The sequence below is a fragment of the Cyprinodon tularosa genome, unplaced genomic scaffold (genome assembly GCF_016077235.1).
Source record: "Cyprinodon tularosa strain WSP-4 unplaced genomic scaffold, ASM1607723v1 ctg447, whole genome shotgun sequence".
Lineage (NCBI taxonomy): Eukaryota > Metazoa > Chordata > Actinopteri > Cyprinodontiformes > Cyprinodontidae > Cyprinodon > Cyprinodon tularosa.
This window is the reverse complement of record NW_024039171.1, coordinates 513,389-528,756: the sequence shown is the minus strand read 5'-3', so window position 1 is coordinate 528,756 and position 15,368 is coordinate 513,389. Positions and strand designations below refer to the sequence as shown.

General features: G+C 39.9%; 1 protein-coding gene across 1 annotated transcript in view; it reads right to left on the bottom strand.

Annotated features, from left to right (window-relative positions):
• The window catches only part of LOC119793248 (plexin-C1-like), a 40,193-nt gene that overhangs the window by 4,698 nt on the left and 20,127 nt on the right, over window positions 1-15,368 (bottom strand). The window contains exons 2-11 of the mRNA XM_038300324.1: window positions 9,297-9,425; window positions 6,834-6,968; window positions 6,654-6,754; window positions 6,472-6,577; window positions 6,230-6,389; window positions 5,696-5,798; window positions 2,676-2,751; window positions 2,459-2,500; window positions 1,718-1,851; window positions 936-1,115 (exon numbers count right to left, since the gene is read on the bottom strand). Coding sequence (XP_038156252.1) covers window positions 936-1,115; window positions 1,718-1,851; window positions 2,459-2,500; window positions 2,676-2,751; window positions 5,696-5,798; window positions 6,230-6,389; window positions 6,472-6,577; window positions 6,654-6,754; window positions 6,834-6,968; window positions 9,297-9,425 — 1,166 coding nt within the window. The remainder of the gene's footprint in view (window positions 1-935; window positions 1,116-1,717; window positions 1,852-2,458; window positions 2,501-2,675; window positions 2,752-5,695; window positions 5,799-6,229; window positions 6,390-6,471; window positions 6,578-6,653; window positions 6,755-6,833; window positions 6,969-9,296; window positions 9,426-15,368) is intronic.

The following is a 15,368-nucleotide window of genomic DNA, read 5'->3' as shown; positions in this document are numbered from 1 at the left end:
GTTTTCTCAGGAAGTGGGGGTGCTTCACAACTATTTGTGAAAGCTCTCAACACCATTTTTTTTTCACAACTTTGAAGTTATGTGAAGCACTGAGTTCTAGCTCATATCCACATGCAAGCCATTGTTGCTGCATTTGTACATTAAATTTGAATAATATGTGATTATCTAAGCTACTCTAACTCCACATAGGAACATAGACATTGCTCAGCTGAAAAAGCAACCCTGAGCTGCAGATGGTTGGCTGTTATGTTTTAGAAATAGCATGATGCATTTCGACTAACTTATATAGTTGCTCTCCAGCTAAAATCGGTTTTAAATTAACTCTGATTACCTATTCAGTGCAATTCATTTCATAACCCACACCCCCATAGACCATATCACAGGCTTGCCTTCCTCCGGTTTCACAGTAATACAATTATTAACAGATTATCCAAAGTGGCTCATCTGGTTCGTCTCATAAAGGTACCTTCAGCCACAGAAATGGGTAAGATTCATGCTAACAAGGTTTTCTGTCTCCCATGTGACATTGTCTCTGATAGAGGTCCTCAGAAGAGAGGCTAAGGTCCCCTCAGCCCACGCAGCGTCTCTGAGGTGCAAAAGTACTTGGAGAAAAGCCAAGAAAACCATAAAATCGTCAACATAGCCATGCATTTGACTACCAGGTGGCAGTCTACAGAAGACCTCCCCTTATGCCAAGGGAAATTTAATTTGGCAGCTTGTTTTGTCAGCCCATATCCAAGTCACCGTTTGTCTTCAACTTTCCCATTCCATAGACACCCATCCCCCTTTCCATGTATCCTGGGTCAAGTTCTAAGTAATGCCTTGTCTGGAGTCATTGTGTCTAGCTGGATTATAGTGTCTCAAGTCTATCTGGTTATTTTTTTAGCAAATTATACTTTAGCAAACTAAGACTTTTTGCCAGAATGTTTAAATACCTTCTCCAGCTGCTCTGTGGTACGATGTCAGTGCAGACTGGTGAAGACTGATAAGTGACTGCAGCACTTCCGTGGCAGCTACCATCTGGAAGAAGAACACACACCTCAACCACATTTCTGGTTTCGGTGGGTGGAAGGTGGAAGGTCAACGAGACATCAGTGTTGTTCCACACAGGAGATCTAATCAGAGAAGATGTAAAACACACAGAAAGTGAGCATGAGACTAAAACTGAAACCAGCTCATAGAAATTAGAAGGAAAGATAGAGATTATCTAAACTAATCACTATTTTTACGCATTTTATTTCAAATTAAAACATTACTGTTAACTTTAGTTAAATTTAGTTTCGTTTTTATTTATTTTATATGAACGTATACATTATGTGTAAGAAAACATTCTTAAATGCTCAAACTGACATCAACTCGACAAACTTAGTTTTCCAATCAGATGCTGATGAAGGTTCTCAGTCATCCAGGTCATAGTCATTCCATAAAAATTCAAAAAATATCCACTGGACTTGGTTTTCAAGATTTTAAGACATTTGAATTGAGAAAGCTTCCTGGAGAGGTGGCGAAACGTCTTCAAATCTTGAAAACCAAGTCCAGTGGATATTTTTTGAATTATTACGGAATTTTCCAATCAGATCTTTTCTATAGGTAGTTATGGAGCCATAAAAAAGGGAAATCATACAGAAAGAGGTATATCAGTAAATATGAAGTTATATAAATGCATTATTGCACTATGATGCCATAAATGGCTTTAATCTTCTGTAGAGTGACTTACTCCTGTGAATGACAGTTGATGTCTGTCTGGATTCTCACTCCAATCACATTGCTGAGGTGATGCCCTGACAGTACAGCATGGTTTTTCCCATACAGAGACACAACATGAGGTGTAATGGAGGTGATGTCTGGTACCTGACAGGAAAACACAAAGGATGTTTATATTGGATTATTTTCTCATTAGTGTTTCCATAATGAATATAATTAAAGCAGGGGCCTAAAAAAAAAACCTATACTTATACTGTCAGCCTGTCCCAGATACATCTAGTCGATCAGCTACTCAATCCTAAATTGTTTTTGATCCTTTTCTGTTTCATCTGCATTTAGATGTTTTGTGTTTTTAATATCTTTTGTCTTTTTTTCTGACTTCCTTATGCACATTATCAAGCTAATAGTTTTAGACAACTTTATTTTCATGCTTATTTTTCACCACCTTTGTATTCAGAGGTTGCATGATTGGTAGAGCTTTCAATGGATGCGTTTCCATCAGCTTTTTCCGATGTACATTTTAAAGTATCACATCAAAAAAGATAGATAGAATGAATGTTCCGCTGCTTCACTCTGGCTAAGATGTACAGTATATTCTGTGGCAATTTGCAGCGGTGTTGATGTGATATCAATGAAGAATAGCTCCTTCAAGTTTGAGTAGCATAGTTCTCAGCTGGAGAAGTGTGTCTCCAGGTCTTATTAATGAGAGTGGGGAGAAGAACAGTGTGTGAAAAAAAGTCAGGTTCAGACTTACAGAAATGTTCATCACAGCCTCCATCTTCATGCAAACATGTTCCTGTAAAAAAAGATTTTTAAATCAATAAACTGAAACTACAAAACTTTTTATTCTAGTAATCTTTCATGTTGTTTAAGGCATTTTACTAGATATTTAAATAAGACATATTCTGGTGGCCATTGCAGTAAACAAGATGAACTCAATACTCAACAAAAACAGACAAATTGATGATTACATCCTGAGCAAGTTTACTGGACCAGGAACAGCGGTTATCTCTCCACTGACATCCAGCTTTCATACACTGACGGCACCTGAAGACAAAAACAACACAAACTTCAGCAATGATTTAATTATCAGTTGCAATGTTTCTAAAATAGAACATTTTAATGACAGCGAGGCACAACAAGTCCCTTTCAGGAGAGATTTTATCCCTGATTAAACAACAGGTGTATTATTTCATATTTTAACCAAAACTTCTCCTAATGTTTTTCTCTTATACACACCATTCATCCAATCTGACCCGCACATATAGACCCGCGCATATACAGGTGCTGGTCATAAAATTAGAATATCATGAAAAAGTAGATTGATTTCAGTGATTCCATTTAAAAAGTGAAACTTGTATATTATATTCATACATTACATACAAACTCATATATTTCAGATGTTTATTTTGTTTAATTTTGATGATTACAAATGACAACAAATGAAAATCCCAAATTCATCATATCAGAAAATTAGAATATTACTGAAGACCAATAAAAACAAAGGATTTATAGAAATGTTGGCCAACTGAAAAGTATGAACATGAAAAGTATGAGCATGTACAGCACTCAGTATTTAGTTGGGCCTCCTTTGGCCTGTATTACTGCAGCAATGCGGCGTGGCATGGAGTCGATCAGTCTGTGGCACTGCTCAGGTGTTATGATAGCCCAGGTTGCTCTAATAGTGGCTTTTAGCTCTTCTGAATTGTTGGGTCTGGTGTATTGCATCTTCTTCTTCACAATACCCCATAGATTTTCTATGGGGTTAAGGTCAGGAGAGTTTGCTGGCCAATTAAGAACAGGGATACCATGGTCCTTCAACCAGGTACTGGTAGCTTTGGCACTGTGTGCAGGTGCCAAGTCCTGTTGGAAAATGAAATCTGCATCTCCAAAAAGTTGGTCAGCTGCAGGAAGCATGAAGTGCTCTAAAACTTCCTGGTATGTGGCTGCGTTGACCCTGGACCTCAGAAAACACAATGGACCAACACCAGCAGATGACATGGCACCCCAAACCATCACTGACTGTGGAAACTTTACACTGGACTTCAAGCAACGTGGATGAAGTGCCTCTCTTCTTTTCCTCCAGACTCTGGGACCTTGATTTCCAAAGGAAATGCAAAATTTACTTTCATCAGAGAACATGACTTTGGACCACTCACCAGCAGTCCAGTCCTGTTTCTCTTTAGACGCTTCTGACGCTGTCTGTGGTTCAAGAGTGGCTTGACACAAGGAATGCGACAGCAGAAACCCATGTCTTTCATACGTCTGTGTGTGGTGGTTCTTGAAGCACTCACTCCAGCTGCAGTCCACTCTTTGTGAATCTCCCCCACATTTTTGAATGGGTTTTGTTTCACAATCCTCTCCAGGGTGCGGTTATCTCTCTTGCTTGTACACTTTTTTCGACCACATCTTTTCCTTCCCTTCGCCTCTCTATTAATGTGCTTGGACACTGAGCTCTGTGAACAGCCAGCCTCTTTAGCGATGACCTTTTGTGTCTTGCCCTCCTTGTGCAAGGTGTCGATGGTCGTCTTTTGGACAACTGTCAAGTCAGCAGTCTTCCCCATTATTGTGTAGCCTATAGAACTAGACTGAAAGACCATTTAAAGGCTTTTGCAGGTGGTTTGAGTTAATTAGCTGATTAGAGTGTGGCACCAGGGGCCATCAATTTTGAACCTTTTCACAATATTCTAATTTTCTGATATGATGAATTTGAGATTTTCATTTGTTGTCATTTGTAATCATCAAAATTAAACAAAATAAACATCTGAAATATATGAGTTTGTATGTAATGTATGAATATAATATACAAGTTTCACTTTTTAAATGGAATTACTGAAATCAATCTACTTTTTCATGATATTCTAATTTTATGACCAGCACCTGTAGACCCGCGCATATAGAACCGCAATTAAAGACCCGCACATATAGACCCGCAAATAAAGACCCGCACATATAGACCCACAAATATAGACCCGCACATATAGACCCACAAATATAGACCCGCACATATAGACCCACAAATATAGACCCGCGCATATAGACCCGCGCATATAGACCCGCACATATAGACCCACAAATATAGACCCGCACATATAGACCCACAAATATAGACCCGCGCATATAGACCCGCGCATATAGACCCGCGCATATAGACTCGCACATATAGACCCGCACATATAGACCCACAAATATAGACCCGCACATATAGACCCGCGCATATAGACCCGCACATATAGACCCGCACATATAGACCCATACATATAGACCCATACATATAGACCCGCGCATATAGACCCGCGCATATAGACCCGCGCATATAGACTCGCACATATAGACCCGCAAATATAGACCCACAAATATAGACCCGCACATATAGACCCACACATATAGACCCGCGCATATAGACCCGCACATATAGACCCGCACATATAGACCCATACATATAGACCCATACATATAGACCCGCACATATAGACCCGCGCATATAGACCCGCGCATATAGACCCGCGCATATAGACCCGCACATATAGACCCGCACATATAGACCCGCACATATAGACCCGTACATATAGACCCGTACATATAGACCCGTACATATAGACCCGTACATATAGACCCGTACATATAGACCCATACATATAGACCCGCGCATATAGACCCGCGCATATAGACCCGCGCATATAGACCTGTGCATATAGACCCGTGCATATAGACCCGCGCATATAGACCTGGCATATAGACCCGCGCATATAGACCCGCACATATAGACCCACAAATATAGACCCGCACATATAGAGACATTCAGCCTAAAAGAAAGTTAGTAACCAAAAACCTTGACAATCCTGCTTCTGGAAAAATGTTCACTTTCCAGAAGCAGGAAAACTTTCCAGAAACAACAGGAAAACACGTAAACTTCACACCAAAGTTTACTTACAGATATAAAATATACAAACACAAAAACATTTCTTTTTTCAACTGTAAATAAACTTACGAAAAAAAATGTGGTTGTCCATTAATACTTGAACAATTGGTTATCTTTCTCTGCTCTGTCAGCTTAGAGTTCCCAAGGCTGATCTTTATGGTGACATCAAGATCTGAAAAATAAAAATATATTGTAAAACTTACCCTATGAAAGGGATGATATTCTATTTAGTAAAGAATATTATATGAAATCCTTCCGTGAAACCAATAAATTTTCTTCAGAAACTGGCATCCTACGTATTTCCACAGAACACAATTTTTAAAGTTTGTAATAAGTACAAAATAAGGTTAATGGAATAGAGATCTCCGGCTTTAAACTGATAAAATGTTCATCCACAAATAAGGCTGAATATATAAATGTTGAGTCTTTATACATCCAGACCAAATTAATCAGAAACACTGGATGTTTATTATAGGCAGGTAATATTGTTGGTCTTAAGGGTTCAGACCCTAAGAAGGATTGGCAGATTTTTAAGCAACCTTCATATGTTCAGAACTGTTCAGATTATTGATAATAGGTCATTTTACTAGGTCATTTTATTACCATTATTAGGAAAAGTTGGAAGGATGCAGTTGCATTGAGGGAACTGTGCTGAAAGGCCATTTTGGCCACAAAGCTGACTGGAATTAGTGGAGAATTCACAGGTGAAGTTAGAAGGAACTTTCAGGTGCTTTTCCAGGTGTGTCTGAATCACTAGTTTGATCTATAAAAGAAAAGAGCAAAAAATATGAAATAATCTAAAAGAACAACAAATAGTTCTAAATGAATGCAGTTAATAAACCAACATTTCCACTGGAGTCCCTCACAAGTTTGTGGGAAACGATTTTCTTCTGAGTGTCATTAGGTATGGACAACCACTCTGAATCTCTGCAGTGATTTTCAAATGTGCAGCTAAAAAATAATAAATGGGTGTCATCACAAAGTTCACATTTGTTAGAAGGTTTCATCAGTAAAGAAAGTTTCTGACCTGCCTTCAGAGACGCACCACACACAGTGGGGATCCTGTGCAGACAGACATTCATTCACATCTCTGTGAGTGCTGCAGTTAGAGACCGGAACACGACTAATCTGGAAAAAAAAAACCCCAAAAAAGTAAAAAAACAAACAAACAATTTTTCGTGAAAATATGAAATAAAAATTCTCATACCTTGTTTTTAAACTGCAAATACACATGTTTCTGATCCGCTTGATCCAAAATGATTTTGAGAAAGACTCTGTGCTCTCCGGTTGCTCTGTAGACCACCTTTGGACAGGTGGGCTTATAATTCAAGTCCACAGCAAACTGGAAACAACAATGTAGATTATAGTTGAAGCTTTTATAAGGCCAGTCATTTTGAAATACCAAAATAGTTGGTTTAATGCAATATGCTGCTGACAGAAGACCCCGTCTATTCAGCCAGGCCAACAATTCCCTCCAACGACCCCCCTTTCAGAGACATAGACAGGTATGAGGCATTGCAGGCTAACAAAGAAGCCAAACGACCCCCATTCCAAAGGGGGGGACCCGTTCATCCGTTTCTATTTGCATGTTTTCTAAACAAAAACAAGGCTTTTGTTGGGATCCTGAGGCTTTGCCCACCAGAGGGCGCCGAGGATCCTCTTCTGTTTTATGTTTTCTGTTAGGGACTGGGGTTACTGTTGGGATCTGGAGATGTACCACCTTTCTCCAGCAGAGTGCGCTGTGGGTCTCCTGGGCTGGAGCCCTCCAGCACACCTGAAGCTCATCAGCCCATCAGGAGACCTTCCTATATAAGCAGCAGCCAGACCTTCCTTCAACACCGCAGTGTTGACCAAGTTTGGTTAGCAAAACCTAAGCCTCTGTTAATTTATAGAATCCTAGTAGACTCTAGAGGGGAACTAGATTCTAACCTGCCTCTGTCTTCTCTGCCTTATAGGAAACCTGATCAAAGTCTGAAGCTCTGGATGAGCTTGTCTGGAAACCTGCCTGCCTGCCCAAGGAAGCCAAACCCGGAGACATCAGTCTGGATTCCTCCAACAGCTCTCAAGGAAGAGCTAGGAAACCAAGTCAAGGTCTGAAACTAACGACTCAGAAGCTAGACGCTGCTGCCGCTGAGCTCCCTGCTGAATCTACAGTCTTTGGACCCAACCGGTTTCCCCTCTCTCAAAGGATCTGCCAGAACCTCATCTAGGTAAATTCTGGATTCACACACTCGACAAGCCATCTCGCTGCCTGGCTAATCAAACTATCCATCTCTGCAGATGTCAGTGATTCCAGTCCCGGACCTGTACCAGAACCAGTTCATAATCACTCTGTGTGTTTTTCAATAAACTCTGTTAAACTTTTACTCAGCTTCCTGTGGTGTTCTGCATGTGAGTTCAGCCTCTTAAGCCTATCATGACAGCTTTGTTGGGCTGCTGGTTAAAACCTGGAACTCGACGCTATTTCTGACATTTTGAATCTAAAAAGCTTCCTGGACGGAAGAAAAACGTCTTCAAACAAAGTCCAGTGGATTGATTTTAGCTTTTTTGGAACAGCTGCAATAAGAAACCTCTAGTCTAAGGATGCTCTAAGAAGCTTCAAGTGGTGAGGACAACCCTCCAATCCACTTTTGCTTAATGGGATTAGCTTGGACAGGTTGTTGGTTCCAGTGTGAGAAACAACAAAGCTGATTAGTGAGAAATGAAATATTATTCCACAGCAGTGTTTGACCAAGCTGTTGACCAGGAAGATGAAGTTAGCATTACGATCAGGAATCTATAGCTTTTTTATCCAACTGACTCAAAAAGCCTTTAGTTTAGATGTGTCAGTATCAGTGTTGTAAAAAGCTACAGCATCCCCCAAAATGAAGAACTGCTCAAGTCTTTGACAAACTGAAACTACAAAAAGAGAAGTGCACTGAAACCAAAACAGGCAACTGTGAATTAAGTACTGCTAATTATTCGCAGTAACGGCAGCAATTGATCAGAAAATATCCAAGAACCCAAAGATAGGGATTTATCAGACATGCTGAAAAAGAGAAGCAGTCACTATATACTTCTTCTAAACCTGCAGCCTTGATCAGAAAATGACAAAAACACAAACTGTTCAGCTTGTAAATGACAAATTGATATAAAACACTTCACCCTCTGGGACACATTAACTACAATCATCAACATCTGAAGATAACATTTCACATTAGTGCAACATTGTAAATTTCAAACAGCTAATGAACAGACCACAACCAACTGTATTCAGTCTTTAATGCATTAGCAGCAGATGTATTTAAGATAAACCCCCTCCATCACACACAAAAATAAAGACCTTTAGGTTAGATTGTCGTCTGTTGTGATTGCTGACTTCTTGTATTAAAATCTAGATCATTTCCTTTCTGTTACCAGAAATCTATTATCTTTGTTTAGACAGTGTTGTTTGTCCAATGGTAATGTGTTTAGTACTTAGAATAGAAAATCCATTTATTGTCCCACAATGGGTAAAATCTGCTGTTTACAGCAGCAAAAAGATTATAGAAAAAATTGGTCACGCAAATGTGGACCTTAGAAAAATGTATAAGAATAACATCATATTAAAGAGTTAAAAAAATGAAATACTGTACTTTAAAGTGTTTTAATAATATAAAACTGTGCACCTGTTCACCAATTTTATACACACCTTAATAAGAAATCCATCAGCAGTTCCAAAGAAGAAGACCATCCAGTCGCCCTGCCTCATGGCCAACACTGAGGTCATGTGATGGTATTTCAGAAGAACTATCTCTGGTTTCAGGGTCTTTGGTTCTGTCTGAGAAACAGAAACTATAGTTATTAAATTTAAAGTATATAAACCTGCATAAACACATAGAAAATAAGCATAGCTAACTTTTGTTGTAAAGGCAGCTTCTCACTAATTGAAGGCTGAATACTTCATGCTCATCTTTATGTCCCAGGATGAAAACTGTGTGAAACTATTGGTAGTAAAGTTCTCGCCTCCGTTCTATTGACCACATAGTCATTGCATTGCCTTCTCTGCCTAATAAAGAATAATGTGCACCTGGTGTGCCATTTTTATTAATTTGATTACATGAGGCAATATTTTTATATCTAAATGTAACTGGAGCGTTTGTGATGGGCTGGTGACCTGTCCATGGTGGACCCCACATATTGCTGGAGACAAGAACAAGTCTTTTATCTTCTGCCCCCCTGACAGACAGGGGGCAGAAGTAACTCTCAGGGATGTTAATGGCAGTCTGTTGGCAACTGCCAAAGCAGCAGCTTGCTTGGGCTCATGGTACCTGTTTTCTTCCTCAGGACAACAGGTACCAGAGGGAACAGATTCCCTACTGTCAGTGTCCGCCATAGGGTTCGGGAGTTGCCTTATGGGCCTCAACAATAGAAGCATACAACATGGTCCAACATGATGTGCATTTTGGACAACACATGAATAATAGAAGTCCAGCAATGAAACACCACTCAGATTCACAGCCGGAGGTTCGTTCCTTCAAATTGCATCCCACCTGGTATCACTGTAGTTCCCTGTATGAGGATTAAAGTCCCCCAGAAGAATGAGGGATTCCCTAAGAGGGGCACTATTGAGCACAATGCCTAAGAAGGCCTAGTACTCCGTCACTCTGCCCATAGGCTGAGACGACCGTCCAAGTCCTCTTGGACCCCCGGCTAAGTTAGGAGACAAATAAACCCACCCAGCCCTTCACTTCTCTCCATATGCTACTGCTATGGTAGTAGAAGAGTACAGCCTCTCTTAAGGAGTTTGTTTCCAGAGCCTATGCTATGTGTGGAGGCGACTCTGAATATTTCTAGCTGGTAGCTCTTACACACCCAATCAGGCTTTGCTCCCCAACAAACCTCCGACATCCTACATCCCTAGAGTGGGTTTAAGTGTCAGGTAGACAAGGCCCAAGCTCCTGACTGTTCCCCAATGCTCTTGAAGTTCCTGCAGGTGCTGGTCCCACTGGGGATTAACTGACAAACCCAGGCCTGGCTTTAGGAAGAGGTTGGTTTAAATCTTATTTTTTTGAAAGAATTCTGGTTGTTCATGTTACTGATTAAGATTTCTCAAGCTCTAGATTTACCTGTGGAGTACCACAGGGATCATATTTGTGGATCAGTGCTTCGTATTTCTGCTACTCTCTTGAACCCCCAGTAGGCCTCAGCAGAAGGCCGGTTACACCGAGCCTGGTTCTGCTGGAGGTCAATGCAAGTCAATTGCCTGCAAGTCAGTGACTCAATGCAATCAGTGGGTTTTCTGACTGTACGATCTGTTTAAAATGTGTGTAAATTTTCTAAGGATACATTGAATAAGATTGGCTATATTTTTGCAAACCTCTGATAACAGAAATAATTATCTTGTAATTGTATCAATGTTTATATTAAAACAGCTCTGCTTTAATGTTTAAATGGATATAAAATCATCAGTAGCTGTACAAATATGAGACCTATAATATAGTTTCATAGTAGAACAGTTCTATCCACCGTCTTCAATGTTGAAATGCAGCAGAGCACTCTGCATCGATTGTCAATCAGCTCAATAACTATTAGGTGATAACTTCAATGTGTAGTTATGTGAAGTTCATTCAATAGTCAGTGAACAAAGCACAAAGCAAATGCTTTTGATGACCTGTTTAGTGAAATATTTAACATTATTGGATATTAATTTAAAAAATACATTTTTGATAGAAGACAGCCTGCCTTATTTTTTTGGGTGTCTAACAATCTGCTCCATTTTATCAACTCAGTTCAAAAATACTTTATCAATCTCAAAGAGAAATTAAAAAAACTGAACATAAATAAACATTTGATTTTAGGTCTATAATTAGAGTCTTGATCTGTTTTCCATCATCAGGGGGTTTAGTTAAATCCAGCGACCTACCGGCATGTTAGGCTTGTTTGATGAGTAATAGAAGTCTGGATCGGTGCCTGTTGTCCTGCTCTGATCAGGACTGATGTCAAACAGCAGCAGCTCAGTGTTGGTCTCTCCTCCATCCAAACTGAACACTCCGCTCCAAAGGACCTGCTGTCCTCCTGGGATGAGCGAGGAGGCCAGCAGTCTGCTGCCTTCACCTCCGTCAGAGCTACTGAGAGTCGCTCCACCAAGAGACTTTAGAGTCTGAGCTTTACTGGTTTCAGCCTGAAGCCAAATCAGACGGACTTTGTTGGTTTTAGCTCCTGATGCCACGTTGGAGAACAGAAACACTGTTGAGTTGATCTGAAATCCATCCACAAAATCTACACCAGCTTCAGTTTGGATTCCAGGCGTAACTGTATAATCAGACAGGGAAAATATGCCCCCAATGCCGGTATCATCTGTATCATGCAAGTTGACAGTCACTACGTCAGAAATGCATTTTCTCTGCTCTAAATCATCTCTGTTTGTTTTGATGGCAGTCAGGATGTAGGTCCCAGTCTGAGCTGGATCCTTCTGTATATCAACCAGAAAGCTGACCGACCCGTTGCTGCTCCTCAGAGGTCCCACCTGAATGTTTTCTCTATACAGAATCTTTGAGATATTCTTCAGATCCAGAATCTCACAGTAACCACAGTTGTCAGTCACACCACAGCTGACCACTGTGGTGTTTCTGATAAATGGAATCAACACATTGATTTTAAAAGTAGCGTTAAATGCAGTTGATTCTGGTATCCGGAAAAACTCCTCATTGCCCATCTGATGCCCGTTTCTCAGGATGCCTCTTTGGGTCAGGCTGTGGATCAGAGTCAGGTCGTGGCTCAGCTGATAGAGCTTCTCCTCTGTAGAGATGTAAACAGAGTTGGTAGCTACTGTGACTTGCTGAATGCTTTCAGCCAAGTTAAAAACTCTTTCCATGTGACCCCAAACAGGTTTCAGGAAGTAAAACAAAAACCAGCAGGATCATCTTGCATCAAATAAGGCCACTCAGATTCAGTCAGACTCTCACAGAGTGAAAGGTAGTCTGATCTTGGCAATAAAACTCTGCAGCTCTGTATAAATGTGCTAGAAATGGGAGGAACATAGCAAAACCACAAATGAGCAGGCTGATTCACACCAAGTCATCTGAGGCACAGAGACACAGAGACGATTCAACCAGATCATCCAATCAGACTGATTCAAAGTTTTCTATCTAAGGAAAGCCAGCTGATTGCATAAACTCATTGAGTCTTCAGCAATCCCTCACAATAAGCATGAATGTGGTGATGGTGAAGAGTCTCAGCCTGCTGCTGCCTTTCCTTCCTCAGCAAAGTCCACACAGAGAAACACTCTTATCAAAAACTGGAAGAAAACGAGTTAAAATTGCTGGAGTCCATCAGAAAAAGACACAAATCCAAACTCATGCCACTGAACCTCCAGAGAATGCAGCATGATATACTCCTCCACACCAGATCTCCAGGTCCTGTGAGCAGTCTCTGAAAACAAAAAGCAGCACCTCTGCTGGCCAGATGGACCTGGCCTTGTCCACCTTCTTCTCTGCAACAATTGAATACTTTCAGGGATCCAGTGAAGTTAATACCAAAAAAATCCACCTGAACCCTTTGAACATTTGAGAGAGAGAAACTGGAGGATTAACCGGTACCACAAGATGGAAGAAATTAGATTATAAATGACCAGAAGTCTTCCTCTATATGACATTTTAGGTAACACTCACTTCCACTTCAACAGCCGACCCTTAACATTATTTAATACATTTTCCCAATTTTTTTTAACAAAACTTTAATTAACCAAGAACACACCGAAATACACTGCATGGCCAAAAAAAAAAACAGTCGCCACCTTGATTCAACTAAGCAAATAGGTAGGAGCCTCCTATTGGATAATTACTGCATGGGCGATTATCTTTCAGCTGGCAACAAGTTATTTAACCCCAACTGGTGCAATGACTTGCTTCTCATTTCCTAAACAACCATGTGGAAAGACACATCGCGTGGTCGTGGAAAAGATGTTAGTCTGTTTGAGAAGGGTCAAATCATTGGCATGCTTCAAGCAGAGAAAACATCTAAAGAGATGCAGAAACTACAAAAATTGGGTTAAGAACTGTCCAACGCATTATTAAAAACTGGAAGGATAGTGGGGACCCATCATCTTCAAGGAAGAAATGTGGCAGGAAAAAGATCCTGAATGATCGTTATTGGCGATCCCTTAAACGTGTGGTGAGATCAAATCGAAGAAAAACAACAGTAGAACTCAGGGCTATGTTTAATACTGAAAGTAGGAGCATTTCCACACGCACAATGCGAGGGGAACTCAAGGGATCGGGACTGAACAGCTGTGTAGCCGTAAGAAATCCACTAATCAGTGGGGCTTACCGGAAAAAAAGGCTTCAATTTGCTAGGGAGCATAAAGATTCAGAAGTGGTACTCCACAGCTAACCCTGGAACATGAAGAAAATTTAACATTAACAAAATCTGGAAGATAAAAAAAAAAGTCTTAAATCAGCCTAGTGCTGCACAGAGAATATCATTAGTGACTTTCACCATTGCCCTTTCATCGCAATGAGGAGCTCTAAAACCTGATTGAAATTCAGTCATCATGGTGGAAGTGATCAAACACTTGTTCCGCAGCTTTTTTCCCAAGTATTTAGATCAGAAAGGAAGACTGGATATAGGTCTATAATTGACCAAGTCATTCAGATTCAATGACTACCTCAGATGCTGCCCCACCCACCAGAGACAAACCAATCACGGATAGAGGAGTGCTAATGATATTATTTTTAATAAGATCAATCTTATTTATAAACAATCCCATAAAATCATTCCTGCTGAGAGCAGGTGGAATGGATGGTTCAACAGAGCTATGGCTCTGGGTGAGTTTGGCAACTTTATTAAAAAAGATCTAAAAGCTGCTTCTGTGTGTTTGGTTCTGGATCTAGGCCTGTAGTTCTACACTAGCACCTGGTCCAGGTTGATCATTTCCAATAGTGGTTAGAGAATTTCAGTGTGTATGGCCTGAAAAACTCCTGACCAAAGGGAAATGTAGTATTTGAATTAAATCAGATCTTATAACAGACAGAGTTTCTTATAAAGAAAAGGCTGTTAAAAAATTAAGTCAAGATGAAGTGCTCAGCTTTGTTCGTTTTTCCCTCACATATTAGCCCCATCATCACATTATTTTAATCATTTTAGGGTATGATTTTTCTACCAAAATAATAAAATATAGGCCAACGCAAACGATTCGGAAAAGACAAGCAAACTTTGATATGTTGCATTTGTAATTAATTTATTCCTGTTTTCACTTTCTCAGGCTGTAATGTTTTAGTCCACAAATGTAAAAATCTGTGAGGTTTTGTTGTTTAACTATTTAAATAAATAAAAATAAATAATAAATATATGAGCTAAGCAAGAAGTATTTAATACCCCAAAACATTTTTTTTTATATTTACAATTGAAAAACTATACGTCATCAAAAATGAAACGAATAGTTGATATTCCACCCGTGTTGGAGACTTAAAAGGGAAATGTTTTCTTTCGGTTTTCTATAATCTGTTTATGCTTTCCTCTAAGGATTCAGCAGTTGACAAGTTAGAAGCTTGGAGAAGAGAGACTCTTGAAGATATAGATGAGGGGGACTGGAACCAGGCCTGTTTAAAAGCGCAAAAACAAACGATAAACACATGATTTAAACTTCTGCAATATAAATGGCTTATGAGAACCTATATGACACCTGTTAGGCTTCATCATATGTTCAGTGATATTCCAGAGACGTGTACTAAATGCTTATTTGAAAAAGGAACTCTTCTCCATTGTTTATGGGAATGTCTTA